The sequence below is a fragment of the Rattus norvegicus genome, chromosome 10, assembly GCF_021556685.1.
Source record: "Rattus norvegicus strain SHRSP/BbbUtx chromosome 10, alternate assembly SHRSP_T2T, whole genome shotgun sequence".
In the NCBI taxonomy this organism is placed as follows: Eukaryota; Metazoa; Chordata; class Mammalia; order Rodentia; family Muridae; genus Rattus; species Rattus norvegicus.
This window is the reverse complement of record NC_141543.1, coordinates 20,036,529-20,051,254: the sequence shown is the minus strand read 5'-3', so window position 1 is coordinate 20,051,254 and position 14,726 is coordinate 20,036,529. Positions and strand designations below refer to the sequence as shown.

At 47.1% G+C, this 14,726-nt stretch overlaps 1 protein-coding gene across 5 annotated transcripts in view; it reads right to left on the bottom strand.

Moving 5' to 3' along the window:
* Ift140 (intraflagellar transport 140) overlaps positions 1-14,726 on the bottom strand; it is an 81,171-nt gene that overhangs the window by 56,295 nt on the left and 10,150 nt on the right. For 4 of the 5 annotated variants that reach the window (XM_087569209.1, XM_087569212.1, XM_087569213.1 and 1 more), the window contains 8 exon segments: positions 12,026-12,201; positions 9,099-9,190; positions 8,386-8,492; positions 7,585-7,730; positions 5,536-5,739; positions 5,115-5,187; positions 4,457-4,548; positions 23-150 (listed from right to left, as the gene is read on the bottom strand). In XM_087569209.1, the coding sequence (XP_087425335.1) occupies positions 23-150; positions 4,457-4,548; positions 5,115-5,187; positions 5,536-5,739; positions 7,585-7,730; positions 8,386-8,492; positions 9,099-9,190; positions 12,026-12,201 (1,018 nt within the window). 5 annotated transcript variants of the gene reach the window in all.

Here is a 14,726-nt window from a genome sequence, read left to right as displayed (position 1 = left end):
TGTGTGTGGATGGAAACTGTACCTTCTGGAAAGATCAAAACTTTTAAAGTGAGCTAAATCTGTCCCTGCAACCAGGAAAGTCCCACAGACATCTAGGAAGCAGGGGCTCCCCTCGGTCTCAGAGAACAGCAGAAGTTGTTTGACAGTGCCCTGGGGAAAGAAGAACAAGTTAGCTGTGTATTTCTATGGTGTGGTGCCCCCTTTCTCTCCTGAACAACAGTCATCTCCTGTAGTCCACTCACACATCCAGTAGTGACTACTAAGGGGCTGGCATACATTAAACCAGGGTTGGCTCCATAGGAAGACAGGTTTGTCTTGGTACAGTCTTGGTGCCATGTGCCTCAGGGCAAGGATCAAAGATACACAGGCCCCTCAGCTAAGAAGTGCCCGTGGTCATACACAGGATGATGGACTGAAGCAAGGGCAGGCAGATGGTGACCTCTGTCCCTGCGAGTTGGTCTGGGTGGGCACTGTGTTGGAGCTGCAATATTTCTCATGTGGTCAATGTTAGGTGCATGGTCTAATGGGTAGTGAGGTGGTGAGAGGACCTCTACCAGGATGGTTGTCACATCCTGGACATATGCCACTTCTGGAAGGCAGTCCATACTTAATATAATTCCTGTACCTTACATCTCGATAAAATACTTGAGAAATTACTGTCTCTTCTGCAGGCAATGCTTAAAATGAGGTGAACCAGGAAGAACCCAGAGAAGGAGACAACACATGCTGAGCGGTTAAGTGGCTCTGTATCTAGGGTCCTTAAGTCTGGTCGTCAGCAATGAGCATTGGGAGTTGTATGTTTGAGGGTAGGAAGATGCAGCAGAGGCCATATGAGTACATTACTGTGGGAAAGCAGGCTACTTTTCAGGGCACGTTTACCCACACCTGCTGTTTCCATTTCTCAGGTCCCACATACATCTAGCCCGGACTCAGGAAGAGGGAGTGCCCGACTTCTCTCAGCTCTCACGGTCACTCTCAGAGCCTCTCCTGATTATGTCTCCCAGACTTCTCTCACCTTCTACCAACTCCCTGATTTTTTATTACATAATATTTTTAGTGATTATTTGGGGATTTCACATCATGTACCCTGATCACACTCACTTCCCAGTCCCTCCAGGTCTGTCTCCACTCTGTGACCTCTTTCCATTCCTCACAAAAAGAAGGGTCAAGTGGTGGGGGCACACACCTTTAATTCTAGCCCTTGGGAGGCAGACACAGGCAAATATCTGTGAGTTTGAGGCTAGCCTGATCTACAGATTGAGTTTCAGGATGACCAGGGTACACAGAGAAGTGCTTGTCTCAAAAGCCAAAAGGGGAGAAAACAAAACAAAACAAAACTGAGTCTGATTTGTGTTGCCCATACACTGGAGCACGGTCAAACTCCCAGTGGCCAGCCCCATAAGGAAACTGAGTCCTTGCCCACCAGGACCCCTGTCAGAAGCCGTCAGTTGTGGAGAGCGACACTTCAGCATCCTTATCACAGGTTTTAAGCGTTCTCTTTGATTTCAGTCTAGGCTGTTACTTTTTGGGGTTGGGGGTTAGGAGTTGTCACAGAAGGCTTCCATGTCTTTCTCAACTGTGAGTCTGCAGGCATCAACACCACTGCAAAAGTAGCTCTTTGCCCTTTACAGTCAGTGGGAGCACGGATCATGAACTTCCACGTGGTCTTTGGCATCAGCACATGTAGGGGGAGGAGCTAATACTAAAATCTGGTTCCCTAATTGGTTATTGATTTAGTCAATAAACAAGGTGGGAGACAATTGCTTGGCAAAGGGTAAATATAGAACTTCCGGTAGGGCAGGAGATTCAGTGCCCAGCAATCATGCTATCTGGCTAGTTTTAAAATAATAAAGCTGTCTAGTATTCTCCATCCGCCGAGCAAAGGTGGGCAGAGAAAGAGAGCAGCCAAGTCAGAAGCTGGCCATTGGCAGAGCTAAGCTGAGAGGAATGGACAAGCCTTGAGAGGGAGCCAGCGGTAGCTGAGCAACGGAGCCAGTGTGTTTTTAAAAATTATACGCAACAAGCACATGCCATGGACTTCAGCACGGTCTCCAGTGGTAGCACAGACCATGACATTAACACAGCACTCTGCCACAGCATAGCTAAGGACACCAAACCCAAATGACTTTTGGTGACGACATGAGCCACTGATACCACTATGACTACCTGCTGTAGGACCACAGACAACCACATAAACCTCAGCTTCACCATGGCCTGGGGCAGTGGACCACAGATACCAATGTGGCCTCCAGGAGTCTTTCCAGGAGTCCAGTCCAGAAAGTGGACCATTTTTCATCTCAGACACCCTGTCATTGCTCAAAACCAGGGCAACTGTGCAGCTGGGCAGTATGTTCAGGGCTGAACCTGCTAAGCTCCAGGCTTTGCACATCATCCTGTGGGCCCCACTCTGCAAGAACCATGCTTCCCTGCTTTCCGCAGCCCTCGCTCATCTGCAGTTATTTGGCCTCTCTCCACTACACACTCCTGGCTCTGTTCCTCCATCTTTCCCACCTCTCCACGCATATTCCTTTGTTAAAGTTGTAATGGAAACTGTAGTGTGTTACACAGTATTTCTTCCCCAAACAGCTTTACATCCAAATACTCATTACAACAAGTTGTTGGTCTAGTTTAAGGTCTCTGGCTTCGGCAGTTTCTGGTTTCCATAAATACTGGACTATTATCCCGACTTGTCTGGCTATCCTGCTGTTGCCCAGAGTCAGGGTGACCCTGCAGCTAGGCAGGACGTTAGGGGGCAGGTTCTATGTGCACTCCTGGCTGTAGTATACCGCTGTCCTGGATGTCTGTCACTCTGAGGCTTTCTGGGCTCAATCTCTGTGCTCGTAGCCTGTGGGCAGTGCAGCTGCTCCTGTCCCCATTCTTCATCTACCAGCAGGGCAAGCAGCACAAGCTACAGTAGCCATGGCTACATGTTTGGGGGCCAAGTGGCTTGGGCCGGCCCTATTCAGTAATGATGTTTCTGAGGGAGCTTCAGGCTGTTGCAACTACCCTGTTCTCAGGGCCAGCCACTGGGCATGACTGTTGTGCCCAGATTTCAGGCAGTGCTGCTGCCCTGTGCTTTTTGTCTCCTAGCAGGACAAGCAGCACAAGCAGCAGCCATGCAGCTCCAATGCTGAGGGCTGATCAGTGGGCCCGAGGCAGGCCTACTCAGTCATGCCCTGGTTCTGTGGGAGCTCCAGGCTCATCTGCCATGACCTTTGTGCTTGCAGCCTGCTGACTGAGACTGGGCAGTGAAGGATACTGATCCCCTGTTCTTCACCTCTTGTGACTGTGTCCTGTCATCTTTCCTTCCAACCTCGTGAGTCCTACCCTTGTAGGCTTTGATTTTTCATAACCTACTTTTAATAAAGGGTTTTAAAATGTTTTAACCTCCTTTCTAGCCTACCACCCACCAGAAGTAGAGGAAAAGGAAGGTTATTAGGATACAGGGGAAGTGAACCCATTTAGAAATAGTTCTTGGAGTAAGTCCAACCCATGTTGTCAGGATATCAGCAGTATAGTTCGCATGAACCAGCAGCAGCTCGATACAGAAGAAGCCTTGAGGCTCTGCTGTATGTTGTTTAGAAGTAGTTCCTTGGGGGAGATTTCAATCTCCAATTGTCAGGATACCAGCAGTCCAGGTCAGTAGTATCAGCATGGCAAACATGAGTCAGCAGTGGTGGAACAACCCAGCAGAAACTGCCAGGCCTCCACCAAAGTGGCACAAGTCAGCAGGAGTGACTAGAACTTGTAGGGATGCCAGGAGAAGTTCTCTGCCTTTGCCTCTCTCAATGAAAAGTAGACTCGAGACTAACGAAGCATTAAAAAGCTATCTATGCCAGTCCGCCATCACTGTCCACTGAGTTCTATTTATACTCCCTCCAAACATCATGTGTCGTCCCACAGGTCTCGTCTCAGTAAAACACCATGAATGTGTCTTAGTAAAGCTCCACATGAGTCTGTATCAGCTGACATATCTAGAAATAGATCTACCTCACTGTGCCAACCAGCCCCAGTCTCCAGAAGCAGCAAGAGGCCACCAGAAGTTTTTTTGGTGCGTTTCTTTTTATGAAGTCATGACAAATGATGACCACTAAGGAACGGCAATGTGTACCAATGCTCTCCAGCACTGTCTACTGTCTGTTAGGTTATATTTCTATTTCTTCTAAACACCACGTGTCCTTTTATGTCTGCTTATCAAAACACCCTCTCACCTTTGGGCCCCAACAAAATGTCATTTGACATACTGACTTTCCAAAGAAACCACAAGTTATCACTTCGCCCTCTCTCATCTCATCCACAGCTGACGCTCCATTCGAGTCTGCTAAAGCCAGAGTGTGCAGCTGCGGGTGGGTAGGCTATCCCGGAGCATGTATTTTGCAGTGAGCCAGCCGATGGAAAGACAGCATTGTAAATGTGGCTGTAACTTTGTCGTCACACTCACTGTCGAGTCACTCACCTGCCAGGTGCGGACTTGGAGTCGGTTTGGCTCTACAGTGTAAATGCTTTCCTCGTGCATGGCTAGCACCGATGTTTCACACAGGAATGTCCCTGAAATGAAAGAGGAGCATGGAAACAGCAGCAGCCTGGGACAAGTCCCCTGCGTGGAATCCCTAGTCGGCCTGGTCTCATGGTAACTCCATGACACTATCTTACCTGAATCCTGTACAGAGTTCCAGAATAAAAAAAAAAGTACAAACTCTAAAAATGTAAAGCCAAGAAATATGAAGAAACAATTAAAGAGAAAGAAAAGACATAAGGGAACATCCGCTCTGAACACAGGGAACTATGGAGGGCCCTAGAGCCCTAGGCCTGATCTGGGAGACTCAACACGCACCCACCTGCTTATCAACCTTATTTCCTCTTCCCCTGGTTGAAGGTGTTCCCAGGAGCTCAACACCTAGGACATTATCATGCCTGATATGCACCAGCCCACATCATGAGGAACTTTGGAGGCTTCTGTGCCCCAGCCAAAGGTGCTGAGGAGCATATCAGTCAGGGAGGTTGGCAACACACACGACGGTTAGCACCCGCTATTCTGTCATCCCTGAGACAGAGGAGCTCATCCTTGCTCCTTAGGACTCACAGGTCAGAGGAGCAGCAGAGCAGATTCTAACCTGCATTGCGTAAGGTGGACCCTGAAGGTTCAAAGATCGCCACCTGTTTTCCATTCCAGACAGCAACAGCATCCTAAAGAAAAGGATGGCAGAAGGCAGAGGTGAGGAGAAGTAGGATACAGACCAGACCCCGCTGCGTGTCTCCAAAGCCTGCCCTCTTCCTGCATCACTGAGGTTTACCATGCTGTCAGTCTGATGTCAGGTCCCTGAGTCTTCCAGGGTACAGGTTAGACCCAAAATGCCTGGGTGCTTTTACTGTTTTCTTTATACATACGATGGCCATTCAGGATGGTAATGGGAACAGCTTAGGCTGTCTTTATGTCCCCTTGCTGTTCTGAATTACCCTAATGCCCCAGCAGGCAGTCCTTCTGCTTACTCAGAAGACCCTTACGTGATACCCACAGGCCCCCTGTGCAGTCACCTTGGTGGCAAACACTCCACTGATGTGCATGTCGGTGCGCAGGCTGTGCGTGCTCCCCGTGGACAGGAAAGACACGTTGACTAGGCTCGGGGAGATCTGCACGGCAGCCACTTGCTGGTGGAAGTGTGACGACATGGCTTGCTCACTGAGGATGGACACGGAGTCAGAGGTGCTCACCGCCAGCAGGTTCTTCCTGGAGCCCCACTTCAGTACCATGTAGGGAGAATCGAACGCATAAGCAAATCAGGAGAGACACGGGCAGGAAGTATATCAATGCCCCCTATGATCGCCCACAGCCACTTCTTGTTATTTTAAAAACTCTTAAAAAGGGGCTGGGGATTTAGCTCAGTGGTAGAGCGCTTACCTAGGAAGCGCAAGGCCCTGGGTTCGGTCCCCAACTCCGAAAAAAAAGAACAAAAAAAAAAAAAACAAAAAACAAAAAACAAAACTCTTAAAAAGGTAAAATATATTATGTCGTAGAAAAATTTTTTAATACTGACAGATGTGAGTTGTGACCTGGCAGGCAGACATCTTTGTAGCTGTCCTACCAAACGTCTGCTCTAACCAGGGCATCTGCTAGAAATTTGTCATTCTGATTATGACATATTCATATATATTTTCTATGAATTTATAGGAAATTTATACCATTAAATTATCCAGCTTTCTTCTGCTGGTGAGAAATATTAGTATTCTAGCTTCAAGTCTATCTTGTCCAGTTTTCAACAAATACTTAAGAGTAACACATCAGAATATGGCTGAAGAAGAGGGGCCAGGTAGCTGGGAAGGGATCCAGATGATGCTGGACTCAGCAAGACTTCACAGAGCTCTACCAATGTGCTCATTCCCACAAGCGTCCTACTGGAATATTAGAAGGTGTGGTGCCTCTGTCTCTTCAGACAGAGTGACAGCAAAGTGACAAATTAACAACAACGTGCTTCCTGTACACAAGCATTCCTAACAGCTTCATCCCTAACAGCACCAAGGTGTTAAAACCCCGAATGCCAGTCAGCTGCGTAACAGAAAAACTCTGCTTCACCCATACAACAGGATACTCAACCACAGAAAGGAACACTGACACCTGGGTGACATAAAAGAAGCCCCAGGCCAGCAAAGAAGTCACATCCATCCATCCACCCACCCACCCACTCATCCATCCATCCATCCATCCATCCATCCATCCATCCATCCATCCATCTATCCACCCATCCATCCACCCACCCAGCCACCCACTCATCCATCCATCCACCCACCCACCTATCCATCCATCCACCCACCCACCCATCCATCCATCCATCCATCCATCCATCCATCCATCCATCCATCCACCCACCCACCCACCCATCTAGATTTTTGAGACAAAGTCTCTCTTCACAGCCCTGTTGTCTTGGAACTCAGAGACCCACTCCTCTGCCTCCTGGTTAAAGGTACTGGAGTTAAGGCCGGCTCCACTTTGCTTTATTTTCTATGAAATGTCCAGCGCAGACTGATCCAGTCACAGTGTGTACTACTGGCTGTGGAAGGCTGGGAGAAGGAAAGTAGAGGAGTGGTATGGATTTCTTTTGAGAGTGATTAAAATGTTTTAAGGTTTACTGTAAAGAAAAAAAAATTGTGGTGAAGGTTGGCAAAACTCTGTGAACATACTAAAAACACTGGGCATGTAACTTGTATCGTGATGAAGCTGTTTTAAACATATTTATATATGATTATGTGTGTGTGTGTGTGTAGAGACAGAGGGATTGGTAAATAGACTGACACATATTATAATAATCCAAAATCCCTTATCTGCAATACTGAAATCAAAGGACATTTAAAATTTATTCTTTTCTTTTCTTTTGAGACAGGGTCTTAGCATATAACCTGGGCTAATCGTTTTTTGAACTCAAGATCTGGCTCAGTTCCTAAGTACTAGGAACATATCTTCCTAATTTCTTGTTGGTGTTATTCTTCTGATGTAACTGGGTGATGAAAACATGCTCCGAGTTAGTTGTGGTCTCTTTGGTACAGTAGACAGTGAGTGCGTCAAGTGTGATACGGATCTGAACGCTGCACCTTTATCTGTGTGATGTTTCCTTCAAGCTCAGTAGGTGTCTGAAGGGCCCACATATCCTTGCCCTCCGCCCCACGGCCACTTGGGGACACTGGCACTTTCTTCCACATGGCTACTCGTCCTTTATGGGTACCAGCTGCCAGGAGACCTACAGGTAAAAACAAAGCATGTGTTAGTCAGGTTGAGAAAGATTTATAAGGTGGTGGTCATGAATGCTGTGCTCCAAGCTGCCTCACTAAGGCTGCTTCCCCAGAGCCCCCACTGGTGCTCAGTGACACTCTGGTTCATCTCCTGACTTCCTGTCTGTGTATCGGCACACGTGTACATTTGTATACATTCACTGTTGCACAAACATGACCCACACCAACCCAGGGAGGGAGGGGCATCAACGTATAACATCAGTGTCAGTCTTATGGTTTTACTGAGTCAGGGTTTCTCTGTGTAGCCCTGGCTGTCCTGGAACTTGTTTTGTAGACCAGGCTGGCCTTTAACTCAGCCTCACAAATGCAGAGGGGTATACCACCACCGCCTGGCATCTTTCTTTTTCTTTCTTTCCTTTTTTAAAATAGTATTTCACTTTTTAGCTTTTGCTGTCCTGAAACCTAAAACATAGACCAGGCTGGGCTTGAACTCACAGCGATCCACCTGCCTCTGCCTTCTGAGCACTGGGACTGAAGGTCTATGCCACAATACCCAGCTTTCATTTTTGAACAAGCTCTACATTCCTCCATAACTTTTTTCTTGACACAGTGCTTCAAGTGGTTTCTATTTTTTTTTTTTCATGTCAGACCAAGAAATGTTACCTTTGGCTTTACAGTAACACACAGAGTTTATATTCTCTCCCTTTTCAAAGCCAAACTTCTCCTGTAGACTCAGTATGTAATTCTCTCCCCGTTCTAAGTCCCAGAACCTGCAATGGAAGAGGAAAAGTGTTGGGAAGGGTGATATTAGTGTCCTCCTGATCTGAGGGCTGTCTGTACCAAGCCTGGGAAAACATAGAGCTGTGCGCTACAGACTCCTAATACCAAAAGGAACTTGATGGTATACTGTTACAAGGCTAGTCATCTGTAAACATGACTGTAGAGGAAGGCGAGAACACAGGAGTCCTAGCTACATGGCAACAGTGAACATTACGCTGGACTGAGAGGCCAAAAAGAGTGCTATGTTTCTATGCCAATCTTAAGAAACCATGCAGAACTAGGTTTGGCAGGGTATACTGTAGTCCTAGCTACTTGAGAGCAGAGGCAGGAGCATTGCTGGGCACCAACATAAGCAACGTAAACAGCAGCAACAAAACTCTATGTCAAAAACAAATTTCTTCCAAACCAGGCAATGTGACTGCAAGGGCAGTGCATATCATGGTCATCCTGCTGAAGGCATAGGGAAGGCAGGGAGGACAGCCAGAGTAGGTGAGGCCTAATATGTGCGAACTCATCACAGTATACATATTCTGGGTGTCTATTGAAAGAATCTGTTCCTGACAGGATTTTCCAGAGTCTGGAGGACAACTTCTCACCTGAGCACAGGTTCCCCAATAGCTGTCACAAGAAGACTGCCCTCTATCAGAGTGATATCTGCCCGGCGGCCTGTCTTCCCACTCAACTTTACCTGTATGAGGAGAAAGGCAACTTGAAAGAAGCACCTGCTCCCAGAGGTACCTGAAGAGACTGTGCTAGCCTGGCATCTGGCCTTTGGTGACGTCACTGAGACTCACGGAGGGGCAGCCACACAGGGTCAACAGTGGAAGTGGGAAGGTGGCCTAATTTTTAAGGGGTTGTGCAGTGGTAATTATGGAATTTTGGTTCCTTTAAAAAGCACAGAAACATTATAAGAACATGCTTTCATGTGGGATATGGGGCTGTCCTCAGCATATTTTGCCTCATGATATTCTCTGCAATTGTGTGACCTTTGGAATTCTGGGAACTTTACAGAGGCTATACAACCGCTAATGCCCCAGTAGGCGGGGTGGGTGGCTGGCTGCAGTTTGTAGCTGTGGTCACAGAAGAAACAAAAGGAAAAAAAAATTAGATTCAGGGATTTTCCTAATCCATCTCTCTTCTCTATCCTTGCTTCTCTCCAATCTAGTGTTAGGAGGTGAAATGGGATAAAGGGTGGGAAAGACCAGATACAGGGTTGGTCTGGAGAGATGGTTCAGCAGTTAGGAGCACTGACTGCTCTTCCAGAGGACCAGGTTTGATTCTCAGCCCCCACGTGGCTGTTCACAACTGCCTGTACTACCAGTCTCAGGGGACCCAACAACCTCTTCTGGCTTCAGTGGGCACTAGGCACACTCATGGTACACAGACATCCATGCAAGCAAAACACCCATACACATAAAATAAAATAAAAATTCTGAAAGGATTTTTTTTTAACAGACATATAGGCTGAAGCAAACAGCAACTTACACATGAAGTGATCTTCAACCTAGTGCACTGTGGGCATTCCAGAGTGCATATCAGGCACGCTGGCGCTCCTCGTTCTGTCATGACTATGCTTTAGGGAAGGTCTCCCATCCTCACTTTTTGCAGAAAGTAAACTTTCCCAGAGTCCAACCAGTAAGGAGCTAATCAGGTACCTGACGCGATCCATCCCATGCATATGCTGAGGCACCAACTACCTATGTGACTGTATGTGCAGGGAGGGCCTTTAGAAGGTCATTAAGGGGTAACTAAGGGTGGACTCAGACCAGATACAGCAGCCAACTCATGATCACACTCTCCCTCAAACTCATGTGTTCTTTCTCCTTCTCTCTAGACTCCGTACAAGGACACAGGGAGGCCACTCGATGCAATCCAGAAAGCTGTTTCTCAATCAGAACTGACCAGGTAGCCAGGCTGTGGTGGCACACACCTAGCATTCAGGAGGCAGAGACAGGTAGATGTCTAGTTCAAGGCTAGCCTGGTCTACTAAGGAAGTTCCAGGACAGCCAGGGCTACACAGAGAAACCCTGTCTTGTTGTCAAGTTGGCTCAACTGCTAAGACCCCAGGTCCATGCAACTCATGGAATTCACAGCTGCTGTTATAGGAAACAATGGACTCTCCAACCTAGAAGAATACCTTTATGGAAAGTTCAGCATTCTCTATAGTTCACAGACTCTTATAGATCAAGGGACCAGCTGGGCATTCTGGCTTACATCTGTAATCTCAGAATTTAATAAACTAAGGCAGGAGGATTAGTTCCTTGAACTCCTAAGTTCAAGGTCAGCCTTGGCTATGTAGCAAGTTCCAGGCCAATGTGGCACATGAGGCCTTATCTCAAAACAAAACAAAACAATAATCAAAACAAGCTAATCTGCCACTCCATGCTCCCCCCCCCCCAAAAAGGGGGAAAACCCAAACAAACAAACAACATACCTAACCAAAACCCAAAAAACTGATAAAAGGGGGTTGGGGATTTGGCTCAGTGGTAGAGCGCTTGCCTAGCAAGCGCAAGGCCCTAGGTTCGGTCCCCAGCTCCAAAAAAAAGAATAGAAAAAAAAAACTGATAAAAGAAACAATAGGGGGCTGGAAATATGGCTCAACAGGTAAGAGCACCGACTACTCTTCCAAAGAACTTGTGTTCGACTCCCAGAACCCATTTGGTAGCTCAAAACTCCAGTTTCATGAGATTCAACACCCTCTTCTGGTCTTCTGGGTACCAAGCATGTATGTAGTGTACAGACACGCACACTGGCAAAACACTTACACATACTTTAAAGTGGAGGGGGTGGAAGGGCTAACGGGCAGCCAGCAGCAGAGCTCTCACATGAACTGTACAGGAACACAGGTGGCCTTTACCCAGGAGCTTGTGGTGGTCCTGCACGCCTTCCTAGTGGACCTCTTAACATGCAGAAGGTCTCAGAGCTAACGACACAGCTCTATTCCCTACATCAACATCCTGGTGTCTTAAAAACATTACAGTTGAGCAAGGTAACCATCATTTGCTTATTGTGTAAAACCAAGTGAATGCCTATGGTGGCAAACAGTGGGTGTGAAGGACCATTTTGCTGAAGTGACAGTGAATCAGACACTGGGCAATGCCACCCCCTGCTCTGGGCCAATGAAAGTGTCCTCAGAGCATTGTCTAGAAAGTGGGAACCATGTCTCCTCATCCAGCTCTGTTGTGGAAGCCCAATGATAGGCTGAAGCTGAATTCTCTGATTGAGAAGGGCACAGACCAGGAGCAAGCCAGGCAACCTTGGCAAACCGGATCCTGTCCATACCTGTTCAGAGATACCGGAAAATCTCTTTTTCCATGCTTATATCAAATGGCCTAGAGTGAAAAGGGACACTCATCAGCTCTGTTAGCTGCTCTATCTTGCAAGTGATAGGGAGCCGTTGATCTTGCTAACCAAGATTGGAAAGACAGTCAAAGTAGGCAAGAAAACATGGTCCCAGGTCTTTCGGTTTATCTTAGCATCTAGGCTAGGCCAGGCTAGCCCTGCACCTTGCTCCTTTACCTACCTTCATGACTTCTTCAGCTTCCCCCTCAGGATTCACCACATACAGAGACAGGAGAAGGTTCTGTGTGACCACAACCAGTGCCTCTCTCTTCTCAATGTAGAACAGGGTCTGGATAGAGCTGTCCGTGGATGCCACCTGAGCAGTCTTGCCCTTTTCATCCACATAGTGCACTGTCCCTAGGGAGAGAGGTGGCTCTGGTCATCTATCTTCCAGTGATTCCCACGAGCAGCCGTTCCTATTTCCTTAAGGATGCTCTGACAGTACGTCTCTCATCTTTGTGAGAACTTAAGGCATTTGCCGCAATGTCTCTCAGGCTACCATCTCTGAAGTGATGTGCTTTCCTGCTTGGGCTGTCTGTCTGTGTGATTCCTTCTCCACTACTCTCTTGGGAGGTACCAAGTAGCATCCAGACATCTGATTCTGTAGCTTCGTAACTGGTCCATCATCTCTACTCAGTAGCTGGAGGTCTGTTTGTTTATTATTTATTTTATGTGTATGGGTGTGTTGCCTGCATGTACATATGTGTACCACATTCATGCAGTGACCACAGAGACCATCAGATTCCCATTGGACTGGAATTAAAGATGGTTGTGAGCTACCATGTAGATGCTGAGGGTCAAACCTGGGTCCTCTGGAAGAGCAGCCAGGGTTCTTAACCACTGAGCCATCTCTCCAGCCCTAAAGATTTATTTGTACAGGTATTTTATATATATGGGCATTTGGTGTGCATGCATGTCTGCACTCCAGAGGAGGACACTGGAGCCCATTACAGATGGTTGTGAACTACCATGTGGTTGCCAAGAACTGAACTCAGGACCTCTGGAGGCATGGCATCATCTCTCCAGTCTTTGTCTTTTTTTTTTTTTTTTTTGCAGCTGAGGACCGAACCCTGAGCCTTGCGCTTGCCAGCAAGCGCTCTATCACTGAGCTAAATCCCCAACCCCTCCAGTCTTCTTTAGGAGTATTTATACGGTCCCTATCCTGAGACCCTCAGTGATGACTCTCCTCTCTGTCCCCAGGTCCCGTGCCATTGGGTATTTGCCATCATTTCCTTCTTTTGCCCTCCCACGCTCCTTAGCATCTACACTTCAGGAGTCAGTGGCGCTGCAGTGGCCTCTTCTCCCAACTACACTCCTCCTCTTCCGGCCCGGCCCTGAACTACCACTTCAACATGAGTCAGTGACATCTGGTCTGCCTCCTTTGTCTCTTCTTAGGTGTCTGAGTGATGGATGTGTTCTCAGAGTCTCCGGCTCATTTCTGAAGTTCTTGAGGGGACCTTCTTGTCCTCTGGCCTCATTTTATTCTTCATGAAATACTTGAGTTCTTGTTAAGTGGGGAAGTTCACGATCATCTAAGCTAATTTTAACAATTAATATTTAATAAGCAGAAATTATGGAGCAGGTCTTTTACAGACAAGACAGCAGACACTAACATAATCCCCATTTTCTACAGAGGGAAATTAAAACACATAGAACTAAAGCCCTAAAGCCCTCATCTTGGGGATCTAAATCTAGATCCTCCATAGCTCTGTTCACATCCTCCTCCAGGTTACTAGCATCAGTCTGTCCATCTCAGCCCTCCTTTCTATGCCCTTCTCTCTAGCCCATGGTGACTAGATATTCCCTCTGGGACTTCCTCAACTGCCCCACTACACTGGCTCTATCTCTTTATTCTCTAAAACAAAAAATTTCTCCTATATTCAAAAGTTATAAACCCTATGAACTCTTCCAACACCAGCAGACTCCCTTCTCAAACCCTGTCACCTCCTGTGGTTCTTATTTCCTGGGCCTCTGCCAGGCACTGCTGTTGACGTTTGGTCTGTTGTTACATATTGTAATGGTAAATTCTGTACCCGAAGGTCTACTTGCCTATGAGAGAATTCTCATGTTTACCAACTTTTGCTGTGCAAACCTTGCTCCTTAATTTAAAACTACTGGCTAATAAAGATGCCTAAACCTATAGCTGGGCAGAAGAGAGGTATTGGGGCTTCAGTTCCTGGGCTTAGGGTCTGAGGAGGGAGCATAAGGAGAGGGAGGGGGAGGAGGAGGGCATCATGGGAAGAGATGGACCATGAGTACATGGCCAGGAGAAACAGCAAACATTTGGGGTATACTGCTGGGGAGGTAGCCAGCAATTAGAGAAATAGATTGGGGATCATGTGCTTAGAAACAGTAACTGTCAAAGCCAAATAAAGTAACCGTAGTCTGAGCCTCATTCATTCGTAAGCTAGACAAGAATATGATTAAATGAGTTCAACTACACACCACATAAGACTGTTTCTCTTTCTCATTAGTGTCAGGGTGCATTTGTTTCAGCCCTGGCTGGGACTCCTGTCTCCTGCTTACTATACGGAGAATAAGTGATATTACAATCACCAGTCAGTTAGTGTGGTAGTAGAGCTGTAGTCTCTGCCCTGAGGAAGCTGAGGCAAGAGGGTAGTCATGACTTTACGATCAGACTAAGCAAAAACAAAACAACCTCCCCCCCAACACACACACAAAATAGGAAAAAATACAATCAACAGATGGCGCTTAACAGTACCCACTGTGTGGTGGTGGTGCACACCTTTAATCTCTGCACTTGAGAGGCAGAGGCAGTCTGGTCTACACAGCACGATCCAGGCCTGCCAGGGGTATATAGTAGTAAGATCCTGTCTCAAAAAACAAATGACTCCCCTCACCCCCAACCAAACCAAAACTGA